The 27,213-nt window shown below is 44.5% G+C and overlaps 1 protein-coding gene across 1 annotated transcript in view; it reads right to left on the bottom strand.

Annotated features, from left to right (window-relative positions):
• Positions 1–27,213, bottom strand: part of XPO7 (exportin 7) — a 73,160-nt gene that overhangs the window by 41,075 nt on the left and 4,872 nt on the right. The window contains exons 2-11 of the mRNA XM_058859320.1: positions 25,369–25,515; positions 22,551–22,644; positions 19,378–19,544; positions 17,021–17,086; positions 12,964–13,068; positions 10,354–10,519; positions 8,102–8,175; positions 4,985–5,104; positions 3,622–3,768; positions 703–875 (exon numbers count right to left, since the gene is read on the bottom strand). Coding sequence (XP_058715303.1) covers positions 703–875; positions 3,622–3,768; positions 4,985–5,104; positions 8,102–8,175; positions 10,354–10,519; positions 12,964–13,068; positions 17,021–17,086; positions 19,378–19,544; positions 22,551–22,644; positions 25,369–25,515 — 1,259 coding nt within the window. The remainder of the gene's footprint in view (positions 1–702; positions 876–3,621; positions 3,769–4,984; positions 5,105–8,101; positions 8,176–10,353; positions 10,520–12,963; positions 13,069–17,020; positions 17,087–19,377; positions 19,545–22,550; positions 22,645–25,368; positions 25,516–27,213) is intronic.

Raw genomic sequence — 27,213 nt, 5'->3', positions numbered from 1 at the left:
CCAGCCCCTCCCCACCCTCCCCTTCCTTCCCAAAATCCCATCCAATCCCTTTTCCAAGCTGAAGCCATTCCCTGGCTCCTGTCCCTCCATCCCTTGTCCCAAACCCCTCTCCAGCTCTCCTGGAGCCCCTTTCGTCCCTGGAATGTTCTGGAAGCTCTCCCTGGAATTTCCCCTCTCTGGCTGCACATTCCCAGCTCTCCCAGGGGGGCTCATTCCCATTTTTCCCTCAGATCCCAGCGGCTGCACTCCGATGTCTCCTCTCCCAAGGGGACCGCGACCCCCGCCGAGCGATCCTGGAGCCGCCGGCCCTCAGCCGCCGTTCCAGGGGAACAATCCCGCTTTTCCCAGGGGAACAATCCCGCTTTTCCCAGCTTTTCCAGGGGGAACAATCCCGCTTTTCCCAGCTTTTCCAGGGGGAACAATCCCGCTTTTCCCAGCTTTTCCAGGGGGAACAATCCTGCTTTTCCCAGCTTTCCCAGAGGGAACGATCCTGCTTTTCCCAGCTTTCCCAGGGGGAACGATCCCACTTTTCCCAGCTTTCCCAGAGGGAACAATCCCACTTTTCCCAGCTTTCCTAGGAGTAACGATCCCACTTTTCCCAGCTTTTCCAGGGGTAACAATCCTGTTTTCCCAGCTTTCCCAGAGGTAACGATCCTGCTTTTCCCAGCTTTCCCAGGCTGGGATGAGCGGGAGGAGCCTGACCTGAGGATGATGTGCACGGATTCCAGGCGGGAGGTGATGTAGGCTTTGGTCACCTCGGGCGTGTACGTCTCCAGCATGTGCGGCTCCGTGGCCTTGACGTAGGGCACCGAGGCGGCCAGGCGCTGCCACAGGCTCAGCAGGTAGTGCACGCTGTTGGGAGCGAATTCCCAGTGCTTCCCGAGGAAAAAACATGGAAAACAAGGCAGGGAATTAGGATTTGTGTGCTTTGGCTCAAGGTTTTCCCACAGAATGTGCCCTGGGAGGGGCTTCAAGCTCAGCTCATTCCAGCTTACACTGCCCTGGCTGCCAAATTAACCTGGAATTTTCAGAAAATATTGTTAGGAGCAAATTCCCAGCACTTCCAGAAGGAAAAACATGGAAAACAAAGCAGGGAATTAGGATTTGTGTGCTTTGATTCCAGTTTTTCCCACAGAATTTGGCCGGGAAGGAAGAGGTTTCAAGCTCAGCTCATTCCACCTTGCACTGCCCTGGCTGCCAAATTAACCAGGAATTTCAAGGAATGTTGTTAGGATCAAATTCCCAGCACTTCCAGAGGGAAAAATCATGGAAAACCAAGCAGGAAGTCAGGGTTTGTGTGCTTTGGCTCAAGGTTTTCCCACAGAATTTGGCCTGGGAGGGGCTTCAAGCTCAGCTCCTCCTTCACTGACCAGGCCTTGCACTGGCCTGGCTGCCAAATTAACCAGGAATTTTCAGAAAACATTGTTAGGAGCAAATTCCCAGAGCTTCCAGAGGAAAAAACATGGAAAACAAGGCAGGGAATTAGGATTTGTGTGTTTTGGCTCAAGGTTTTTCCACAGAATTTGCCCTGGAAGGGGTTTCAAGCTCAGCTCATTCCAGCTTACACTGCCCTGGCTGCCAAATTAACCAGGAATTTTCAGAAAACATTGTTAGGAGCGAATTCCCAGCGCTTCCAGAGGGAAAAAACATGGAAAACAAGGCAGGGAATTAGGATTTGTGTGCTTTGATTCGAGTTTTTCCCACAGAATTTGGCCGGGAAGGAAGGGGTTTCAAGCTCAGCTCATTCCACCTTGCACTGCCCTGGCCGCCAAATTAACCGGGAAGTTCAGGGCACATTGTTAGGAGTGAATTCCCAGCGCTTCCAGAGGGAAAAATCATGGAAAACCAAGCAGGAAGTCAGGGTTTGTGTGCTTTGGCTCAAGGTTTTCCCACAGAATTTGGCCTGGGAGGGGCTTCAAGCTCAGCTCATTCCAGCTTACACTGCCCTGGCTGCCAAATTAACCAGGAATTTCAGGGCACATTGTTAGGAGCGAATTCCCAGCGCTTCCCGAGGAAAAAACATGGAAAACAAGGCAGGGAATTAGGATTTGTGTGCTTTGATTCGAGTTTTTCCCACAGAATTTGGCCGGGAAGGAAGAGGTTTCAAGCTCAGCTCATTCCACCTTCCGCTGCCCTGGCCGCCAAATTAACCAGGAATTTTCAGAAAATATTGTTAGGAGTGAATTCCCAGCGCTTCCAGAGGGAAAAACATGGAAAACAAGCAGGGAATTAGGATTTGTGTGTTTTGGCTCAAGGTTTTCCCACAGAATTTGCCCTGGGAGGGATTTCAAGCTCAGCTCCTTCTACCTTGCGCTGCCCTGGCCGCCAAATTAACCAGGAATTTCAGGGCACATTGTTAGGAGTGAATTCCCAGTGCTTCCAGAGGAAAAAACATGGAAAACCAGGCAGGGAATCAGGATTTGTGTGCTTTGATTCCAGTTTTTTCCACAGAATTTGGCCGGGAAGGAAGAGGTTTCAAGCTCAGCTCATTCCACCTTCCGCTGCCCTGGCTGCCAAATTAACCGGGAAGTTCAGGGCACATTGTTGGGAGTGAATTCCCAGCACTTCCCAAGGGAAAAACATGGAAAACAAGGCAGGGAATTAGGGTATGTGTGCTTTTGATTTCAGTTTTTCCCACAGAATTTGCCCTGGGAGGGGCTTCAAGATCAGCTCCTTCCACTTCTGCTGCAGGCCTGGCTGCCAAATTAACCAGGAATTTCAAGGAACGTTGTTAGGGAGCAAATTCCCAGCGCTTCCAGAGGAAAAAACATGGAAATCCTAAAAATCAACCTCATTTTTCCAACTCCCTGCTAGGATATGGAAAATCCCCCAAGCACAGGGATTCCATTCAGGAGGATGTGGAATTTGGGAATTGCTGGGTGGAACCTGCAGGCTGGTGATGCTGAACAATCCTAACAAATCCCCACTGAATCCTAAAAATCAACCTCGTTTTTCCAACTCCCCGCTAGGATACGGAAAATCCCCCAACTGCTGCTTCCCATGGGGATTCTGTTCAGGATGTGGGATTTGGGAATGGCTGGGTGGAACCTGCAGGCTGCTGACGGTGAACAATCCTAACAAATCCTAAAAACAGGATATGGAAAATCCCCCAAGCACAGGGATTCTGTTCAGGATGTGGGATTTGGGAATGGCTGCTGGTACCTGCAGGCTGCTGATATTGAACAATCCTAACAAATCCTACAAACAGGATATGGAAAATCCCCCAACCAGGGGGATTCTGTTCAGGATGTGGGATTTGGGAATGGCTGAGTGGTTCCTGCAGGCTGGTGATGCTGAACAATCCTAACAAATCCTACAAACAGGATATGGAAAATCCCCCAAGCACAGGGATTCTGTTCAGGATGTGGGATTTGGGAATGGCTGAGTGGTTCCTGCAGGCTGGTGATGCTGAACAATCCTAACAAATCCTACAAACAGGATATGGAAAATCCCCCAACTATGGGGATTCTGTTCAGGATGTGGGATTTGGGAATGGCTGCTGGTACCTTCAGGCTGCTGATATTGAACAATCCTAACAAATCCTAAAAACAGGATATGGAAAATCCCCCAAGCACAGGGATTCTGTTCAGGATGTGGGATTTGGGAATGGCTGGCCGGTACCTGCAGGCTGGTGACGGTGAAGTTGGCGATGAGGCGAATCACCTCGGGGTAGTTCTCCACCTTGACCAGCTCCCCCAGCTGGTAATTGCTCTTCAGGCGCGCCAGCAGCCGGCAGAACTCGTGGTAATTGTTGGGGTCTGACAGACTCTGAGGGGATAAAAACGGGAGAGGGGTCAGGAACGGCTCCTGCCATGGGATGGGGTCATGGAATGGGAGAGAGCACCGGGAAAGAGTCCAAGATCCCACCAAATCCCATCAAACCAGGGCTGGAATTGCCACATCTCCTGGTTTGGGCATTCCCAGGGATGCTTCCAGTCCTTAAATCCTCTTCCAATGGAAAACTTCCTCCTACAGGAACAGCTCCTGCCACGGGATGGGATCATGGAATGGGAGAGAGCGCCGGGAACGAGTCCAAGCTCTCAACAAATCCCATCAAACCAGGGCTGGAACTGCCACATCTTCTGGTTTGGGCATTCCCAGGGATGGTTCCAGTCCTTAAATCCTCTTCCAATGGAAAACTTCCTCCTACAGGAATAGCTCCTCCCATGGGATCAGATCATGGAATGGGAGAGAGCGCTGGGAACCAGACCAAGATCCCACCAAATCCCATTAAACCAGGGCAGGAATTGCCACATCTCCTGGTTTGGGCATTCCCGGGAATGATTCCAGTCCTTAAATCCTCTTCCAATGGAGGAATTGTTCCTGCAGGAACAGCTCCTGCCATGGGCTGGGATCATCATGGAATTGGAACCAGTCCAAGCTCCCACCATATCCCATTAAACCAGGGCAGGAATTGCCACATTTCCTGGTTTGGGCATTCCCAGGGATGCTTCCAGTCCTTAAATCCTCTTCCAATGGAAAACTTCCTCCTACAGGAACAGCTCTTCTCACGGGATGGGATCATGGAATGGGAGAGAGCGCCGGGAACGAGTCCAAGCTCTCAACAAATCCCATCAAACCAGGGCTGGAACTGCCACATCTCCTGGTTTGGGCATTCCTGGGAATGATTCCAGCCCTTAAATCCTCTTCCAATGGAGGAATTGTTCCTGCAGGAACAGCTCTTCCCACGGGATGGGATCATGGAATGGGAGACAGCTCCAGGAACAAATCCAAGCTCCCACCAAATCAAACCAGGGCAGGAACAGCCACTTCTCCCATTTTTTGGCCATTCCCAGGGACGCTTCCAATCCTTAAATCCCCTTCCAATGGAGGAATCCTTCCCAATCTCCACCAGGAGCCTCCCTCGGGCGGGAAAAGCCAAGATCCAACCAAGGCCGCTCCATCCTCCCCTTTCCCAGGAATTTTTTGGGATGAAACGCGACGGAGAGGACGCGGAGCCGCCGTTCCCAGCTGGAATTCTCACCTGGGGGTTCTCCAGTATCCGCTTGACTCCGTCCACCAGGTGGGACAGGAATTTCGCCCTCTCGGCGTTGTTGAACAGGGAGCGGCGCACGGAGGCGATCTGCACCAAGCAGGATAAAACCTGGCCACGGAAAAACGGGAATCGCCCCAAAAAACCGGGATGAGAACCAGGAAATGAAGGAATGTTCCCCTCACGGCACCAGCGGCCGTGGAGGTTTGCTGCTCCCTAACAGAGAATGAAATCCCAGCGCCCAAAACTCCAACCCAAAATTCCTGGGATTATGGAAATTCCCGGGATTATGGAAATTCCCAGGATTATGGAAATTCCCAGGATTATGGAAAATCCTGGGATTATGGAAATTCCCAGGATTCTGGAAATTCCCAGGATTATGGAAATTCCCGGGATTATGGAAAGTCCCGGGATTATGGAAATTCCTGGGATTATGGAAATTCCCAGGATTATGGAAATTCCCAGGATTATGGAAATTCCCAGGATTCTGGAAAGTCCCGGGATTATGGAAATTCCCAGGATTAATATCCTGAGATTATAGAAATTCACGGGATTATGGAAATTCCCGGGATTATGGAAATTCCCAGGATTATGGAAATTCCCAGGATTATGGAAATTCCCGGGATTATGGAAATTCCCAGGATTAATATCCTGGGATTATAGAAATTCACGGGATTATGGAAATTCCCGGGATTATGGAAATTCTTGGGATTATGGAAATTCCCGGGATTCTGGAAATTCCCAGGATTATGGAAATTCCCGGGATTCTGGAAATTCCCGGGATTAATATCCTGGGATTATAGAAATTCACGGGATTATGGAAATTCAGGATTATGGAAATCCCTTAAATTATGGAAATTTGGGATTATGGAAATCCCTTAAATTATGGAAATTCCCAGGATTATGGAAATTCCCGGGATTCTGGAAATTCCCAGGATTATGGAAATTCCCAGGATTATGGAAATTCCCAGAATTATGGAAATTCCCAGGATTATGGAAATTCCCAGGATTATGGAAATCCCTTAAATTATGGAAATTCCCAGGATTATGGAAATTCACAGGATTATGGAAATTCCCAGGATTATGGAAATTCACAGGATTATGGAAACTCCCAGAATTATGGAAATTCCCAGAATTATGGAAATTCCCAGGATTATGCAAATTCCCAGGACTATGGAAATTCCCAGGATTATGGAAATACCCAGGATTCTGGAAAGTCCCAGGATTATGGAAATTCCCAGGATTATGGAAATTCCCCAAATGATGGAATTCCAGAGGTTGGAAAACCCCTCCAAGCTCCAAGCTTTGATCCCACCCTGGCGCAGAGCTCCGATGCCACATCCGGACTTTTCCTGGGATTGGGATCCCAATCGTGGATCCCAAGGGAAGAATTCCACATTTCCATGAAAAAAAAAACGGGATTTTCACCCCTCCAAACTCTCCTGAATATTTAAGGCTGGAAATTCAGGATTAGGAATTAACTCTCCACCAGAATAAATGGAATCTCCATGGAAAAATTCCTTTGGAAGGCTCTTCCCTCTCAGCCTTGTTTTCCCTGAGCTTTAATTCAGGGATTTATCCCTGAAAGGCCTCTTTAAAATTATTTTTCCTGAAGAAATTATCCAATTTTTGATTTTTTCCATAAGAAATAATCCAATTTTTAATTTTTTTCCAGAAGAAATAATCCACTATTTTATTTTTTCCAGAAGAAATAATCTAATTTTTGATTTTTTCCATAAGAAATAATCCAAATTTTGATTTTTCCAGATAAAATAATCCAAATTTTATTTTTCCAGAAGAAATAATCTAATTTTTGGTTTTTCCAGAAGAAATTATCTAACTTCTGATTTTTCCAGATTAAATAATCCAATTTTTGATTTTTCCAGAATAATCCAAATTTTGATTTTTTCAGGTAAAATAATCCAATATTTTATTTTCCAGTAGAAATAATCAATTTTTGATTTTTTCCAGAATAATACAACTTTTTATTTTTCCAAAACAAATAATCCAATTTTTGATTTTTTTCCATAAGAAATAATCCAATTTTTTTTTTATTTTTCCACAAATATCCAACTTTTGGTTTTTTTCAGATAAAATAATCCAACTTTGGATTTTTCCAGATGAAATAATCCGATTTTTTATTTTTCCAGAATAATCAAAATTTGGATTTTTCCAAAATAAATTATCCAACTTTTTATTTTTCCAGAATAAATAATCAAATTTTTGATTTTTCCAGATTAAATAATCAAATTTTTTATTTTTCCAGAACAATCCAATTTTTGATTTTTTTCCAGAAGAAATTATCCAACTTTTTATTTTTCCAGAATAAATAATCCAACTTTTGATTTTTCCAGATAAAATAATCCAATATTTGATTTTTTCCAAAATAATCCCATTTTTGATTTTTCCAGAAAAATCCAACTTTTGTTTTTTTCGAGATAAAATAATCCCACTTTTGATTTTTCCAGATGAAATAATCCAATTTCTGATTTTTCCAGAATAATCAAATTTTTGATTTTTCCAGAATAAATAATCTAATTTTTGATTTTTCCAGATTAAATAATCCAATTTTTGATTTTTCCAGATTAAATAATCCAATTTTTGATTTATCCAGAATAAATAATGCAATTTTTGATTTTTCCAGAATAATCAAAATTTTGATTTTTCCACAATAAATAATCTAATTTTTGATTTTTCCAGATTAAATAATCCAATTTTTGATTTTTCCAGAATAAACAATCCAATTTTTGATTTTTCCCAAAATAATCCAATTCAGGATTTTTCCAGAAGAAATAATTCCCATTTTAGCTGCGTTGTGCTCTCTCATCCCAAGGGGTTTGGAAAAGGTGGAAGGAGAAATCCCAATCCTTGGGGTGTTCCCAGCTTTGCTCCCTATTCCCACTGTGCTTTTTTAGGGAATTTTTTGGGAATGTTGGGAATTATTCCCTCCAGGGAATGAACAAACAGGAGCTCGGAAATTCCAGCCCCAAAAAAAATCCAACCTTGGAGGAGCCTCAAAACCCTCGGCAGCACCCGGATATTCCACATTCCCAGGGAATCTCCCAGAAAATTCCCAAAAAAACGAAGGAAAAGAAATCTGGGACTCACCAGAGGAGAGAAGGAAGGAGGGATGGAATGATAAAGGTCAAAAAACAACTGAAGGGTCGAAGAATCCAAGAAAGCTGCAAGAAAAAAACAGGGTTGGATCCCAATTCCCAAATTCCCACGGTTTTATCCCGATTTTATCCGCCTGGATTTGTCCCACGGAAGAGCCGCGATCCTGGAAAATCTCTGCTGGGATTTGGAATTCCCTGGAATGGGAGCAGGGAGGAAAGGGCAGGGATGGGATTTAGGGAATGAGAGACCTGGGAAAGGCAGAAAATCTGGGATGAGGGAAAAGGGCCCAGGTATTCCCGAAATTCCTTAAAATCCCTTTTTTTCCTGCTGGGTGGAACCAGGGGTGAAACACTGGGAGGGAAAAGGGATTTGAAAAGATAAAATCTCCCCAAATTAATTAAAATCTCCCCAAATTAATTAAAATCTCCCCAAATTAATTAAAATCTCCCCAAATTAATTAGGGCTGAGTTTAACCTTGGCTTTTTTTAATGAAAATTCCAAGGATTTGAGCCTTTTCCAGGTGGAAGTTATTCCCTAATTTTTAATTTAAATCCATTTCTCCTGCTTGGTGGAACCAGAGTTGAAAGAGTGGAAGGGAAAAGGGATTTTAAATGATACAATCTCCTAAAAATTAATTAGGACCGAGTTTAATCTCAGGTTTAATTACAAAATTTCCAAGGATTTCAGCATTTTCCAGGTGAGAAAAATATTCCTGAAATTTTTTTAAATCCATTTCTCCTGCTGGGTGGAACCAGGGGTGAAACACTGGGAGGGAAAAGGGATTTGAAAAGATAAAATCTCCCCAAATTAATTAAAATCTCCCCAAATTAATTAAGGCTGAGTTTAACCTTGGGTTTTTTTAATGCAAATTCCAAGGATTTGAGCCTTTTCCAGGTGGAAGTTATTCCCTAATTTTTAATTTAAATCCATTTCTCCTGCTTGGTGGAACCAGAGTTGAAACACTGGAAGGGAAAAGGGATTTTAAATTATAAAATCTCCTAAAAATTAATTAGGATCGAGTTCAATCTCAGGTTTATTTATGAAATTTCCAAGGATTTCGGCATTTTCCAGGTGGAAGTTATTCCCTAATTTTTATTTAAAACCAATTTCTCCTGGTTATTGGAACAAGAGGTGAAACACTGGAAGGGAAAAGGGATTTTAAATGATAAAATCTCCCCAAATTAATTAGGACCGAGTTAAATCTCATGTTTATTTATAAAAATTCCAAGGATTTCAGCATTTTCCAGGTGAGAAAATTATTCCTGAAATTTTTTAAAATCCATTTCTCCTGCTTGGTGGAACCAGAGTTGAAACACTGGAAGGGAAAAGGGATTTTAAATGATAAAATCTCCTAAAAATTAATTAGGATCGAGTTTAATCTCAGGTTTATTTATGAAATTTCCAAGGATTTGAGCCTTTTCCATGTGGAAGTTATTCCCTAATTTTTCTTATGAATCCATTTTTCCTGATTGTGAAAGGCTGGAAAAGGGATTTGGAAAGATCAAATCCCCCCAAACTGAATTAGAGCCGAGTTTAAATTCAGGTTTATTTATGAAATTTCCCAGGATTTGGTGTTTCCTGGGAATTTTCCCCAGGAATCCCATCTCACCTGATCTCCAGCTGGTGGGGATCTGTATTCCCAGGATTTGGATTTTCCCAGGATTTCCCATTCCCAGGATTTGGATTTCCCGGGATTTTCCCTCACCTGATCTCCAGCTGGTTGGGATCTGCACCCCCAGGATTTCCCATTCCCAGGATTTCCCATTCCCAGGATTTGGATTTTCCCAGGATTTGGATTTTCCCAGGATTTGGATTTTCCCGAGATTTGGATGTCTCACCTGATCTCCAGCTGGTTGGGATCTGTATTCCCAGGATTTGGATTTCCCAGGATTTACCCTCACCTGATCTCCAGCTGCTGGGAATCTGCACTCCCAGGATTTCATATTCCCAGGATTTGGATTTTCCCAAGATTTTCCCGGGATTTCTCACCTGATCTCCAGCTGGTTGGGATCTGCACGGTGCACAGGAGTTGGATTTTCCCAGGATTTGGATTTTCCCGGGATTTCTCACCTGATCTCCAGCTGGTTGGGATCTGCACGGTGCACAGGAGTTGGATTTTCCCAGGATTTGGATTTTCCCGGGATTTCTCACCTGATCTCCAGCTGGTTGGGATCTGCACGGTGCACAGGAGTCGGATTTTCCCAGGATTTGGATTTTCCCGGGATTTTCCCGGGATTTCTCACCTGATCTCCAGCTGGTTGGGATCTGCACGGTGCACAGGTCGTCTGAGGACTCGTCGGTGGAGGTGCCGATGAAGTCGAAGTTGAGGCAGTTGTGGGTGAGTTTCAGCAGCTGCATCAGCAGCCCGTGCTGGCTCTCGTCGTGCAGGTTCAGAGCCTTCCCCGACGCCTGCAATCAATTAGCGCTAATTAACACTGCTGCAATCATCACTGCAATTATTATTATTATTATTATTATTATTATTATTATTATTATTATTATTATTATTATTATATTGTTATCAATATTGTTATTGCTCATATTATTGGTATTATTTATATTACTGTTATTATTATTAATATTGTCATTATTATTGTTATTACTGTTATTGTTGTTGTTTCTATTATTATTATTATGTTACTTTTATTACTGATACTACCATTATTATTATTACTATCATTAGTACCATTATTGTTACTATAGTTATTATTATTATTATTATCGCTATTACTGGTATTATTTATATTACTGTTATTATTATTAATATTGTCATTATTATTGTTATTATTGTTATTGTTGTTGTTTCTATTATTATTATGTTACTTTTATTATTGGTACTACCATTATTATTATTAATATCATTAGTACCATTATTGTTACTATAATTATTACTATTAGTGTTATTATTATTGGTATTACTGGTATTATTTATATTACTGTTATTATTAATAATATTGTCATTATTGTTATTATTGTTATTGTTGTTGTTTCTATTATCATTATGTTACTTTTATTATTGGTACTACCATTATTATTATTAATATCGTTAGTACCATTATTGTTACTATAGTTATTACTATTATTGTTATTGTTATTATTGGTATTATTTATATTACTGTTATTATTATCAATACTGTCATTATTATTGTTATTATTGTTATTGTTGTTGTTTCTATTATTATTATTATGTTACTTTTATTATTGGTACTACCACTATTATTATTACTATCATAAGTACCATTATTGTTACTATAGTTATTACTATTATTGCTATTATTATTGTTATTATTGGCATTATTTATATTACTGTTATTATTATTAATATTGTCATTATTATTGTTATTATTGTTGTTTCTATTATTATTATTATTATGTTACTTTTATTTTTGGTACTACCATTATTATTATTACTATCATTAGTACCATTATTGTTACTAGAGTTATTACTATTATTGTTATTATTGTTATTATTTGTATTACTGTTATTATTATCAATAGTGTCATTATTATTGTTATTATTGTTATTGTTGTTGTTTCTATTATTATTATTGTTACTTCTATTATTGGTACTACCATTATTATTACTATCATAAGTACCATTATTGTTACTATAGTTATTACTATTATTGCTATTATTATTGTTATTATTGGTATTATTTATATTATTGTTATTATTATTAATATTGTCATTATTATTGTTATTATTGTTGTTTCTATTATTATTATTATTATTATTATTATTATTATGTTACTTTTATTATTGGTACTACCATTATTATTATTACTATCATTAGTACCATTATTGTTACTATAGTTATTACTATTATTGTCATTATTATTGTTATTATTTATATTACTGTTATTATTAATATTGTTGTTATTATTGTTATTGTTATTATTATTGTTTCTATTATTATTATTGTTACTTTTATTATTGGTATTACTGTTACTATTATTAGTCTCATTAGCATCATTATTGTTACTGTGGTTTTTATTGTTGCTATTATTATTATTATTATTATAGTTATTACTGTTATAATTACTATTATTGTTATTGTTTCTATTATTATTATCATGTTACTTTTGTTACCGTTATTATTTTTATTGTAATTATTTTTATTATTTTGTTGCTTTGTTATTGCAATTATTATTGCTGCTGTCATTACTAGTAATAGTAATAGTAATAGTAATACTAATAGTAGTAGTAGTACTGTTATTACTATTACCATGGTTGTCATTATTATTTATTATTATCTGCTACTATTATAATTATTGTTATTATTGTTGTTATTATTGTTGTTGCTGTTTCTATTGTTATTGTTATGCTATTATTACTATCATTCTTGTAATTATTAAAATTATTGTTATTCTTATTGTAATTATTGTTATTGTTATTTTGTTCCTTTGTTATTGCTATTATTATATTATTATTATATAATTATATATATAATGTAATAATAATATATATTGTATATTATAATCATTATTATATAATTACTTTTATTATTATATATATTATCATTGCTGCTCTTGCTGTTGATATTATTATTATTATCATCATCATCATCATCATCATCATCATCATCATCATCATTATCGAATCCCAGAATTCCAGGCAGGAATTCCCTCCCAAGCCACCAACTGCCATTCCCAATTCCCAGAGGAGATTCCCGCGGACATTCCCGCGGATATTCCTGCAGACATTCCCGCGGATATTCCCAAGAATATTCCTGCAGACATTCCCGCGGATATTCCCAAGGCCATTCCTGAGGCCATTCCCGCGGATATTCCCGCGGATATTCCAGTGGATATTCCCGCGGATATTCCCGCGGATATTCCCGGGCTGTCCCCACCTGTTTGAGGAGGCTGCAGGAGAGGGTGAAGATGTCGAACAGGGAGGAGTCGCGGAAGGAGGAGGCGATTTTCCGGTGCTTGGTCAGCGGGTGCGAGGTGTCGGCCTGCGGAACAGCGCGCTCGCAAATCCGGGAAAAGCTCGGGAATGCCGGGAATCGCGGCCCCGCCCTCCCCATGGAGAAATCCACACTCTGGAGCTCCAATCCCAGACTTTTATTGGCTTTATTCCCAATTTATTCCAAGTTTTAATTCAATTTTGATTCAAATTTTGGGATTTTGGGAATGGGAATTCCCAGCTCCAAAGGGTTCTGAACCCCCAGAACCATTGGGAAGCAATTCCAGAGCTTTTCCATGGAGAAATCCACGCTCCTGGAATTTTATTCCCAGAGTTTTATTGACTTTATTCCCAATTTATTCCAAGTTTCCCTTCAATTTTGATTCAAATTTTGGGATTTTGGGAATGGGAATTCCCAGCTCCAAAGGATTCTGAACCCCCAGAACCAGCAGGAAGCAATTCCAGAGCTTTTCCATGGAGAAATCCACGCTCCTGGAATTTTATTCCCAGAATTTTATTGACTTTATTCCCAATTTATTCCAAGTTTCCCTTTGATTTTTTGCCAAAAATTTGCCAAAAATGGGGAATTTTGGGATTTTGGGAATTGGAATTCCCAGCTCCAAAGGATTCTGAACCCTCAGAAACGGCAGGAAGCAATTCCAGAACTTTTCCATGGAGAAATCCACATTCCTGGTATTTCATTCCCAATTTAGTCCAAGTTTTGATTCAAATTTGATTCAAATTCCGGGATTTTGGGAATGGGAATTCCCAGCTCCAAAGGGTTCTGAATCCCCAGAACCAGCGGCAAGCAATTCCAGAGCTTTTCCATGGAGAAATCCACGCTCCTGGAATTTTATTCCCGGAGTTTTATTGACTTTATTCCCAATTCATTCCAAGTTTCCCTTCGATTTTTGCCAAAAATGGGGAATTTGGGGATTTTGGGAATGGGAATTCCCGGCTCTAAAGGGTTCTGAACCCCCAGAAACGGCAGGAAGCAATTCCAGAGCTTTTCCATGGAGAAATCCACATTCCTGGAATTTTATTCCCAGACTTTTATTGGCTTTATTCCCAATTTATTCCAAGTTTTGATTCGATTTTGATTCAAATTCCGGGATTTTGGGAATGGGAATTCCCGGCTCCAAAGGGTTCTGAACCCCCAGAACCGTTGGGAAGCAATTCCAGAGCTTTTCCACGGAGAAATCCACATTGCTGGAATTTTATTCCCAGAATTTTATTGACTTTATTCCCAATTTATTCCAAGTTTCCCTTCGATTTTTGCCAAAAATGGGAAATTTTGGGATTTTGGGAAATGGAATTCCCAGCTCCAAAGGGTTCTGAACCCCCAGAACCATTGGGAAGCAATTCCAGAACTTTTCCATGGAGAAATCCACATTCCTGGTGTTTCATTCCCAATTTAGTCCAAGTTTCCATTCCAATTTTTGCCAAAAATGGGAAATTTTGGGATTTTGGGAAATGGAATTCCCAGCTCCAAAGGGTTCTGAACCCTCAGAAACGGCGGGAAGCAATTCCAGAACTTTTCCATGGAGAAATCCACGCTCCTGGAATTTTATTCCCAATTTAGTCCAAGTTTCCCTTCCAATTTTTGCCAAAAATGGGGAATTTTGGGATTTTGGGAATGGGAATTCCTGACTCCAAAGGGTTGAATCCCCCCTGGAGCTGCTGGGCAGACAGGGATAAACCCTGAGAATTGAAATTCCAGCCAAAGGGAATTCCAGGAGTTTTCCGGGATTTTGCTGTTTTTTGGGATAAATCCCAATCCCGGATCTGCCACCGGATCCCAGAGCTGGGAAACAGCAAAATTCCTTTTTTATTCCCCAGAAAAAGAGGGAAAAGGAGGAAAAATTCCCATTTTTACCACGGATCCCAGGGAAATTCCGCCTGTCTGGGATATCCGGGACGCAGAATTCCAGCGGAATATCCGCCGGGAAAAATTCCTGCTTTTCTGTTCCTCACTCCAATTCCCAGCTCCAAACCTTTCCTCTGGGATTGGAATTGGAATCCGAGGTTGGATTTTTCCCAACGATTCCATGGAGGATCCCAAAATTCCCGTTCTTTCCATGGAAGGAGAGAAGGAAAAGCCCCAACGGATCCCGGAATTTTCAGGAATTTTAACGGCTCTGAGCGCCGGGAGCTCCGGGAATGGGGATAAAATTCCTGTTCCAAGGCCTTGGGGGGATGGAAAATTCCCCAGGGAATTGGGATTGAATCCAGGAATTGGGATTAAATCTGGGAATTCGAATTAAATCCAGGAATTTGGATTAAATCCTGGAATTGGGATTAAATTCAGGAATTTTAATTAAATCTGTGAATTTGGATTAAATCCTAGAATTTGGATTAAATCAATGAATTGGGATTGAATTCAGGAATTTTAATTAAATCCAAGAATTTTAATAAAATCCATGAATTTGGATTAAATTTGGGAATTTGGATTAAATCTGGGAATTTGGATTAAATCCGGTAATTTGGATTAAATCTGGGAACTGGGATTAAATCCAGGAATTTGGATTAAATCCTGGAATTCTAATAAAATCCATGAATTTTAATTACATCTGGGACTTTGAATTAAATCTGGGAATTGGGATTAAATCTGGGAATTGGGATTAAATCTGGGAATTAGGATTGAATCCATAAATTTTAATTAAATCCTGGAATTTGGATTAAATCCGGGAATTTGGCTCCTCCCTTTCCAGGTCTGGCACAGCCGGATCCCGCCGGGATTCCTCTGGATTCCGGAACATCCCGGGAAAAGCCGGAGCCGCTTCCCAAGGAAACCAAAGCCAAAGCCAAAGGGATTTTCCAGCTGCGTTTTTTAAGGAAAATCAGAGACTTTTCCAAACACCGCGGGAAAATCGGCCTGGTTGAGGGGAAAGCATGGAAAAAACATGGAAAAAGCATGGAAAACCATGGGAAATCACGGAAAATCATGGAAAAATATGGAAAAACCATGGGAAAACCAAGGAAAACCATGGAAAACCATGGAAAAAATGGGAAAACATGGAAAACCATGGAAAACCATGGAAAATTATGGAAAAAACATGGAAAAACCATGGGAAAACCATGGGAAAATCATGGAAAAACCATGGAAAACCATGGGAAAAACACAGGAAAACCAAGGAAAACCATGGAGAAACCAAAGGAAAACCATGGGAAAACATGGAAATATCATGGAAAAACCATGGAAAACCATGGGAAAACCATGGAAAACTGGAAAAACTGAGGAAAACCATGGAAAAACCATGGGGAAATAATGGAAAAACCATGGAAAAAGATGGAAAACCATGGAAAAACAGGGAAGACCATGGAAAAACCAAGGAAAACCATGGAAAAGCGTGGAAAAACTGAGGAAAACCAAGGAAAACCATTGAAAACCAAGGAAAACCATGGGAAACCATGAGAAAACCTGGAAAACCATGGAAAAATTATGGAAAACCAAGGAAAACCATGGAAAACCATGGAAAAAAACCTGGAAAATCATGGAAAAATTATGGAAAACCAAGGAAAACCATGGAAAAAACCTGGAAAATCATGGAAAAAACCTGGAAAATCATGGAAAAACCACAGGACGTGGGATACAGGAGGTGAAGGTGCCGATCCCAGCTTCCAGCAGCAATTCCAGAGGGAATTCCAGAGGGAATTCCAGAGCCCAGCCCCACAGGGGTCCTAAACCCTCTGGAAAAGCTGGGCCAGGACTCGGGGAGAATCCAGCAGCATTCCCAGGAATTTTATCCCAGAAATCCCCTGGGAATTCCATCCGGGATGAAAGGAACCATTCAATGACAATGGGAAATTTGGGATTTTCTCACCAGGAAATTCCCACATTAAACAATTCCTTATCCCAGTTTTTTTTCATCCCGTTCTCATCCCAGAAAAAAACCGAGGAAACAAAGAGAAAACCAAACCCAAAATCCCCAAAAAATCCCTCCCAGAGAGCGAAATTCCCAAAAAAACTCCGGGAAAAGGCGGGAGAGGGAAGCACCGACCTGGTTGATCTCATTGGTGAGCTGGGACAGGATGGTGACGCCGATGATGCAGTGCTCCACGCTGTCCTGCGGAGACAAGGAACGGCTTTTCCCGGGAATTCATCCCTTGGGAATTCCCAAATTTTCTGGGAAAAATCCCTCTTTTTTTTTTGGGAAAAAAATCGTGCCTAGAAAAGCTTAAAATGCATCTTAAAAATCCAAATTGAAACAGAAAAATGAGGAATTTATGAGAGGTTTGAAAGAATCAACGTGGGAAAGTGAAAGAAATCCTGGGAATATCCAAAGGTTTGGAAAAGATGGAGGAGAAAATTGGGATTGGAAAGAATTCTCTGCTGGCTGAAGATTTTAAGGAGCCAAATACGGAGCGGGATCATTGGGAATGGGAAAAAGGGAACAAAAAATTCCGGAATTTTCCATCCATCCTCGGGGTGGATTTGAGTTTGGATCCCAAAGATGGGAATATCCAGGGAAAATTCCCTGCTCTGGGATTTGGAAGGAGCTGTTTGCCCTCCCCTGCTGAAAATCACCAACAGGGAAATCCCAAATTCCTTCATGGCTTCGGAAAACTCCGGGATTTTACAGAATTCCCGGAATTCTGAGGAAGAAAAAAAATGGATCCAACCACTGATTCCTAAAGTTTGGAACACCCAGGAACAATTCCCAGCTCCTGAAAACAATTCCCTGAATTTTAAGGATCTTTTCACCCTCACTGAAAATCACCAACAGGGAAATCCCAAACTCCTCACACCCCCCAATTCCCGGATTTTGGGGAATTCCAGGAATTCTGGAGAAGGAAAAGATGGATCCAACCACTGATTCCTAAAGCTGGAAATGTCCAGGAACAATTCCCTGCTCCTGAAAACAATTCCCTGAATTCTTCAGTTTTTCACCCTCAGAACCCTGTACTGCAAAGCACCAAAATCCTGAACTCCTTCAAGAATTCCTTTGTTTTCCTCCTGAAAATTCCAGGATTTTGTGGAATCCTGGGAATTCTGGGCAAGGAAAAGATGGATCTGACCATTGATTCCTGAAGTTTGGAACACCCAGGAACAATTCCCAGCTCCCTGAACTTTTAAAGATCTTTTCACCCTCAGAAGCCCCCCTGAAAATCACCAACAGGGAAATCCCAAACTCCTTCATACCCCCAGAAAACTCCGGGATTTTGGCCAATCCCGGGAATTCTGGGCAAGGAAAAGATGGATCCCACCACTGATTCCTAAAGCTGGGAACGTCCAGGAACAATTCCCAGCTCCCTGAAACAATTCCCTGAATTTTAAGGATCTTTTCACCCTCAGAAGCCCCCACTGAAAATCACCAACAGGGAAATCCCAAACTCCTCACACCCCCCAGTTCCCGGATTTTGGGGAATTCCTGGAATTCTGAGGAAGGAAAAGATGGATCCAACCACTGATTCCTAAAGCTGGGAACACCCAGAAAAAATTCCTGGTTCCCTGAACTTTTAAGGAGCTCCTCACCCCCAGAAGCCCCTGCTGAAAATCACCAACAGGGAAATCCCAAACTCCTTCACATCCTGTAATTCCTGGATTTTGGGGAATCCCAGGAATTCTGGAGAAGGAAAAGACAGATCCAACCAGACTCCTAAAGTTTGGAACACCCAGGAACAATTCCTGGTTCCCTGAAACAATTCCCTGAATTTTAAGGATCTTTTCACCCTCAGAAGCCCCCACTGAAAATCACCAATAGGGAAATCCCAAACTCCTTCATGAATTCCTTCGTTTTCTTTCTGAAAACTCCGGGATTTTGGCCAATCCTGGGAATTCTGGCAAGGAAAAGATGGATCTGACCATTGATTCCTAAAGTTTGGAACACCCAGGAACAATTCCCAGCTCCCTGAACTTTTAAGGAGCTTTTCACCCCCAGAATCCCCCCTGAAAATCACCAACAGGGAAACCCCAAACTCCTCACACCCCCCAATTCCCGGATTTTGGGGAATTCCAGGAATTCTGGAGAAGGAAAAGACAGATCCCACCACTGATTCCTAAAGCTGGAAATGTCCAGGAACAATCCCCAGCTCCCTGAAACAATTCCCTGATTTTTAAGGAGCTGTTTCCCCTCAGAAGCCCCCACTGAAAATCACCAACAGGGAAATCCCAAACTCCTTCATACCCCCAGAAAACTCCGGGATTTTGGCCAATCCCGGGAATTCTGGCAAGGAAAAGATGGATCCCACCACTGATTCCTAAAGTTTGGAACACCCAGGAACAATTCCCAGCTCCCTGAACTTTTAAGGAGCTCCTCACCCCCAGAATCCCCCCTGAAAATCACCAGCAGGGAAACCCCAACCCCCTCAATTCCCGCCATTCCCAGATTTGGAGGAATTCCGGGAATTCCTGGACCTGCAGGAAGCGCGTGACGTCGTTGATGACGTTCCTGAAGACGAACTCGTCCTTCTGGCAGTCGAACCAGCCCAGTTTGGTGATGCGGGCGTAGAGCTGGATCAGCGCCTGCGTCACGAACGTCGCCAGCTTGGGCCGCGTGGCCAGGTAGTTGAGCACGTAATTCCCTGGAAAACACGGAAAAGCTGGAGCCACGGGAAAAATCCAACCCTGGGGGGGAAAGGGAGGAAGGGAAAGGGAGTTTGGGGAGGGGTGGAGGGAGGGAGGGAGGGAAGGGAGGGGAATGTGGGGTGATGGGGAATTGGAGGTGCTGGGAAGGGTGGATTTAGTTCTGGAATAGACTTGGAAAAGGGATGGGATAAACCTGGAAAAGGGATGGGTCTAGACCTGGAATAGACCTGGAAAAGGGATGGAATAGACTTGGAAAAGGGATGGGTCTAGACCTGGAATACACCTGGAAAAGGGATGGAATAAACCTGGAAAAGGGATGGAATAAACCTGGAAAAGGGATGGAATAAACCTGGAAAAGGGATGGAATAAACCTGGAAAAGGGATGGGATAAACCTGGAAAAGGGATGGATTTAGTTCTGGAATAGACCTGGAAAAGGAATGGAACAGACTTGGAAAAGGGATGGAATAGACCTGGAAAAGGGATGGAATAGACCTGGAAAAGGGATGGGTTTAGACTTGGAAAAGGGCTGGATTTGCCCTGGAATACACCTGGAAAAGGGCTGGATTTAGACCTGGAAAAGGCTTGGATTTAGCTCTGGAATACTCTTGGGAAAAAGCTGGATTTGCCCTGGAGAAGGGCTGGATTTAGACCCAGGAAGAGCTGGATTTACCCTGGAATAGCCCTGGAAAACTGCTGGATTTAGCTCTGGGAAAGGGCTGGATTTAGACCCAGAAAACGGCTGGATTTTGCCCTGGAATACCCCTGGGAAAGAGTTGGATTTTCCCAGGAAAAGGGATGGATTTAGACCTGGAAAAGGGCAGAATTTACCCTGGAATATCCCTGGAAAGGGCTGGATTTACCCTGGAATATCCCTGGAAAGGGCTGGATTTACCCTGGAATACCCATGGAAAAGGGCTGGATTTACCCTGGAATACCCATGGAAAAGGGCTGGATTTACCCTGGAATATCCCTGGAAAAGGGATGGATTTACCCTGGAATATCCCTGGAAAGGGCTGGATTTACCCTGGAATACCCATGGAAAAGGCTGGATTTACCCTGGAATATCCCTGGAAAAGGGCTGGATTTAGACCAAGGGAAGAGCTGGATTTACCCTGGAAAACTGCTGGATTTAGCCTTGGGAAAGGGTCGGATTTAGCCCTGGAATACACCTGGAAAAGGGCTGGATTTAGCTCTGGAATACCCTTGGGAAAGGGCTGGATTTTCCCAGGAAAAGGGATGGATTTAGACCTGGAATAAGGCTGGATTTACCCTGGAATATCCCTGGAAAAGAGCTGGATTTAGACCCAGGGAAGGACTGGATTTTCCCTGGATTTTCCCTGGGAAAGGGTCGCATTCCCACCCTCAGCTGCTCCATCAGCTGCAAAAATCCGGGAATTCTGGAGGTTGGAAAAGCCCCCAAGGCCCAGGGGCCTCCTGCACTTCCCAGGATGGGAATTCCACCTGATCCAAGGCTGGGAAAGCCTTTGGAACCCAAACATTCCCAAATTTTCATTGGGAAAATCATTGAGGAAAAGGAGAGCAGGACTGATTGAATCCCAAAATCCCAAAAATCCAAATCCCAGCGATATTCCAGACAGCCAAAATCCCAAAATCCCAAATCCCAGAGATATTCCAGACACCCAAAATCCCAAAATCCCAAATCCCAGAGATTTTCCGGCCACTTTCAGTCTCGACCACATCCTGGGAAAAGCCAATTTTATATTCCAAGGAAAACTGATCAAATCCAAGCGGTTCACTCCCAAATCCACGGATCCCATTCCCTGTTATCCCAAAAATCCAGCCCTGAACTCCACTGAAAACACCCCAGAGAGAGCCTGGAATGGGCTGGGATCCCATGGGAATGGAGGGAATTCTGGGAATGGTGGGAATGGTGGGAATGGTGGGAATGGCAGGAATGTTGGGAATGGCGGGAATGCTGGGAATGTTGGGAATGGCAGGAATGCTGGGAATGCTGGGAATGCTGGGAATGGTGGGAATGGCAGGAATGCTGGGAATGGTGGGAATGCTGGGAATGCTGGGAATGGTGGGAATGGTGGGAATGCTGGGAATAGTGGGAATGGCGGGAATTCTGGAAATAGTGGGAATGGCGGGAATGCTGGGAATGGCAGGAATGCTGGGAATGCTGGGAATTGTGGGAATGGTGGGAATGCCTCAGGAATGGCGGGAATCCCTCGGGAATGGCGGGAAGCTGGGAATGGTGGGAATCCCTTGGGAACACTGGGAATGGCGGGAAGCTGGGAATGGTGGGAATGGCAGGAATCCCTTGGGAATGGCGGGAATCCTGGGAATAGTGGGAATGGTGGGAATGCCTCAGGAATGGCAGGAATCCCTCGGGAATGGTGGGAATCCCTCAAGAATCCCTTGGGAACAGCGGGAGTCGCGGGAAGCTGGGAATGCTGGGAATGGCGGGAATGCTGGGAATGGCGGGAATGCTGGGAATGGCAGGAAAGCTGGGAATGGCGGGAATGCTGGGAATGGCGGGAATGCTGGGAATGCTGGGAATGGCGGGAATTCCTCAGGAATGGTGGGAATGCTGGGAATGCTGGGAATGCCTTGGGAATGGCGGGAAGCTGGGAATGGCAGGAATGCTGGGAATGCTGGGAATGGTGGGAATGCCGGGAATGGCAGGAAAGCTGGGAATGGCGGGAAGCTGGGAATGGTGGGAATGCTGGGAATGGTGGGAATGCTGGGAATGGCAGGAATGCTGGGAATGGTGGGAATGCTGGGAATGGCAGGAATGCTGGGAATGGCAGGAATGCTGGGAATGGTGGGAATGCTGGGAATGGTGGGAATGCTGGGAATGGCAGGAAAGCTGGGAATGGCGGGAATGCTGGGAATGGCGGGAATGCTGGGAATGCTGGGAATGGCGGGAATGCTGGGAATGGCGGGAGTGCCTCGGGATCACCAGGAACAGCGGGAACAGCGGGAACAGCGGGAATTGCGGGAACAGCGGGAACAGCGGGAATTGCGGGATACTCACGGATGTCGACGCGCTGCTCCAGGGGCAGGGGGTTGCTGCTGCGCGACACCAGCTTGCTCAGGCACGTGGCCGCCAGCAGCTGCGAGTACGAGGACTGGAAAACAGGGAAAACACGGAAAAGATCCATAAAAAAACCGGGATCGGGAAAAATCCCGACCCCGGACAGGGAAAGGATCCCCCGGGAATTGGGGAAAGGATCCCCCAGGAACTGGAGCTGGAGGAGGAAAATGCCTCAGGAGGGGGAACAGCTCGAAATTCCAGCGGCTCTGGGATAAATCCTGGGATTTTCCAGGGATTTACAGGGATTTTGAAGGCATTGACAGGAATTTTTAAGGAATTTTGCAGGAATTAACAGGAATTCACAGGAATTTTGCAGGAATTTATAGGAATTTTTAAGAATTTTCAGGAATTTTTAAGAATTTTCAGGGATTTGGCAGGAATTTACGGGAATTCACAGGAATTCGCAGGAATCTTGCAGGAATTTTCAGGAATTTTGCAAGAACTCATGAGAATTTAGCAGGGATTCCCAGGATTTCTGCAGGAATTTTCAGGAATTTTACAGGAATTTAAAGGAATTTTGTGGGAATTTGTGAGAATTTAGCAAGAATTTAGCAGGATTTTTTCAGGAATTTTGTAGGAATTCATAAGAATTTAACAGGAATTTCCAGGACTTCTCCAGGAATTTCACAGGAATTTTCTGGAATTTTGCAGGACTTTTTCAGGAATTTACAGGAACAATGCAGGAATTTTTTAGGAATTTTTTTTAGGAATTTTCAAGAATTTTGAGGGAATTTTTCAGGAATTTTAAGGAATTTTGCAGGAATTTCCAGGAATATTTGGGATCATTGGAATTCCTTTCTCCAAGCTTGGAATTCCACGATTTTCAGGAATTTTCGGGATGAACTCACACTGCCCCTCTCCAGCAGCAGCTGGCATTGGTGATCCATGGATCCATGGGAGGGAATTCCCTGGATTTGGGGAGTTTGGGATCTGGAATTCCCTGGATTTGGGAATGGTTGGGATCTGGAATTTCATGGATTTGGGGAGTTTGGGATGGGGAATTCCCTGGATTTGGGGAATTTTCAGGAATTCCAGGCTGGATCACTCACGCTGCCCCTCTGGAGCACTGGCTATCCATGGGAGGGAATTCCCTGGATTCAGGGATGTTCGGGATTGGGAATTCCCTGGTTTTGGGGATGTCTGGGATCAGGAATTCCGGGAATTTGGGAATTCCGGGAATTTTGGGAATTCGGACTCACGCTGCCCCTCTCGAGCAGCAGCTGGCACTGGCTATCCATGGGAGGGAATTCCCTGGATTCAGGGATGTTCAGGATCGGTAATTCTCTAAATTGGGGGATATCTGGGATCAGGAATTTCAGGAATTCCGGGAATTTTGGGAATTGACTCACGCTGCCCTTCTCGAGCAGCAGCTGGCACTGGCTATCCACAGATCCATGGATAAGCGATGCCATGGATGGGATTGGGGATGTTCAGGATTGGGAATTCCCTGGACTGGGGGATATTTGGGATCAGGAATTCCAGGAATTCCGGGAATTTCAGGAATTGTGACTCACGCTGCCCCTCTCGAGCAGCAGCTGGCACTGGCTATCCACGGATCCATGGATAAGCGATGCCATGGATGGGATTGGGGATGTTCAGGATTGGGAATTCCCTGGTTTTGGGGATATTTGGGATCAGGAATTCCAGGAATTCCGGGAATTTCAGGAATTGTGACTCACGCTGCCCCTCTCGAGCAGCAGCTGGCACTGGCTATCCATGGATCCATAGATAAGCGATGCCGTGGATGGGATTGGGGATGTTCAGGATTGGGAATTCCCTGGATTGGGGGATGTCTGGGATCAGGAATTCTGGGAATTCCAGGAAGCATCACTCACGCTGCCCCTCTTGAGAAGCAGCTGGCACTGGCTATCCCTGGGAGGGAATTCCCTGGATTGGGGGATGTTGGGATCGGGAATTCCCTGGATTTAGGGATATTTGGGATCAGGAATTCCGGGAATTTCGGGAATTGACTCACGCTGCCCCTCTCGAGCAGCAGCTGGCACTGGCTATCCACGGATCCATGGATAAGCGATGCCGTGGATGCGACTGGGGATATTTGGGATTGGGAATTCCCTGGACTGGGGGATATTTGGGATCAGGAATTCCAGGAATTCTGGAAATTCTGGGAAGCATCACTCACGCTGCCCCTCTCGAGCAGCAGCTGGCACTGGCTATCCACGGATCCATGGATAAGCGATGCCGTGGATGGACTTTTGGGATATTCAGGATTGGGAATTCCCTGGTTTTGGGGATATTTGGGATCAGGAATTCCGGGAATTTCGGGAATTGTGACTCTTGCTGCCCCTCTCGAGCAGCAGCTGGCACTGGCTATCCATGGATCCATGGATAAGCGATGCCGTGGATGGGATTGGGGATGTTCAGGATTGGGAATTCCCTGGATTGGGGGATGTCTGGGATCAGGAATTCTGGGAATTCCAGGAAGCATCACTCACGCTGCCCCTCTTGAGAAGCAGCTGGCACTGGCTATCCATGGGAGGGAATTCCCTGGATTGGGGGATGTTGGGATCGGGAATTCCCTGGATTTAGGGATATTTGTGATCAGGAATTCCGGGAGTTTCGGGAATTGACTCACGCTGCCCCTCTCGAGCAGCAGCTGGCACTGGCTATCCATGGATCCATGGATAAGCGATGCCATGGATGGGACTGGGGATGTTCAGGATTGGGAATTCCCTGTTTTTGGGGATATTTGGGATCAGGAATTCCGGGAATTCCGGGAATTTCAGGAATTGTGACTCACGCTGCCCCTCTCGAGCAGCAGCTGGCACTTGCTCAGGCACTCGGGGCTGTTGGTGAACTCCACCAGCGCTTTCTCGGCCTGCAGGCGCGTGCCCGTGTCCGTGGTCTCGTAGAGCTGCTTGCACAGGTTCTCCAGCTGGGCCAGGCTCTGCGGGAAACAACGGGAATGAACGGGAATGAACGGGAAAACGGGAATGGGAACACCGGGAACACAGCCAGGAACACCAGGAACAACGGGAATGAACGGGAAAACGGGAATGGGAACACCGGGAACACAACCGGGAACACAGTCTGGAACACAACCGGGAACACAACCAGGAACACTGGGAACAACGGGAATGAACGGGAAAACGGGAATGAGAACACTGGGAACACAACCGGGAACACCGGGAATGAATGGGAAAACAGGGAATGGGAACACCGGGAACACCGGGAACACAACCAGGAAACAATCGGGAACAACGGGAATGAACGGGAAAATGGGAATGAGAACACCGGGAACACAACCAGGAACACCGGGAACAATGGGAATGAACGGGAAAATGGGAATGGGAACACCGGGAACACAACCAGGAAACAACCGGGAAACAACCGGGAACAACGGGAATGAATGGGAAAACAGGAATGAGAACACCGGGAACGCAACCGGGAACAAAACCGGGAACAAAACCGGGAACAAAACTGAGAACAATGGATGGGGAACACCAGGAACACCGGGAACACAACTGAGAACACAACCAGGAACACAACCGGGAACAAAACTGGGAACACTGGGAACACAACTGGGAAAACAGGGAATGGGAATGATGGGAAAACAGGAATTGGAACACGGGAACACAGCAGAGAATGGTGGGAAAACAGGGAACACAACCTGGAACACAACGGGGAACACAACCAGGAACACAGGGAATGGGAATGACCAGGAACACCAGGAACATCGGGAATGGGAATGGTGGAAAAACGGGAATGGGAACACCGGCAACACAAACAGGAATAGATGGGAAAACAGGAAACAGGGAATGGGGAAACAGGGAAATCATGGGAAAACAGGGAATGGGGAACAGGGAATGGGGAACAGGGAATGGGGAACAGGGAACGGGGAAAATGTGGGAAAAACGGGATTGGGGCACAGCGGGGGCTGTTTGTGTGCAGAGGGAGCGGAACTGTCGAGACCTCACCTCACATCCCTTCCCTTCCCTTCCCTCCCCTTCCCTCCCCTTCCCTCCCCTTCCCTCCCCTCCCCTTCCCTTCCCTCCCCTTCCCTCCCCTTCCCTTCCCTCCCCTTCCCTCCCCTTCCCTCCCCTCCCCTTCCCTCCCCTTCCCTCCCCTCCCCTCCCCTTCCCTCCCCTTCCCTCCCCTCCCCTCCCCTTCCCTTCCCTTCCCTTCCCTCCCCTTCCCTTCCCCCCCCCCCCCCCCCCCCCCCCCCCCCCCCCCCCGAGCCATTCCTCTCATTCCCAGCTTTTCCCTGGAATCTCTGATTGTTTTTCCCTGGAAGATCCTCAAATCCCTTCCCATTCCGACTTCCATAATCACAGACACCTCCCCCCATCCCAGGGAATTCCAGCCCAGATGGGAATTCCGTCCCAAGATCCCAAATTCCTGGGCTGGAAACTCCTCCCGGGCCCAGCTCCCGTTCCCCAGGCTGGGATTCCCAGAATCCAGGAGCGGTTTGGGATGGGAAGCGCCAAAGTGGGGAATTCCCAAGGATTTCCCTTTTCAAATGGATTCCCCTTCTCCAAGGATTCCCCTTCTCCAAGGATTCCCCTTTTCCAAGGATTCCCCTTTTCCAAGGATTCCCCTTTTCCAGGGATTCCCTTTCGGGATCGGACTCCTTCGGGATGAGCCG

This window comes from Poecile atricapillus, chromosome 29 (assembly GCF_030490865.1).
Source record: "Poecile atricapillus isolate bPoeAtr1 chromosome 29, bPoeAtr1.hap1, whole genome shotgun sequence".
NCBI classification, from domain to species: domain Eukaryota; kingdom Metazoa; phylum Chordata; class Aves; order Passeriformes; family Paridae; genus Poecile; species Poecile atricapillus.
The sequence above is the reverse complement of the archived record's forward strand: the minus strand, read 5'-3'. Positions and strand labels throughout refer to the sequence as shown.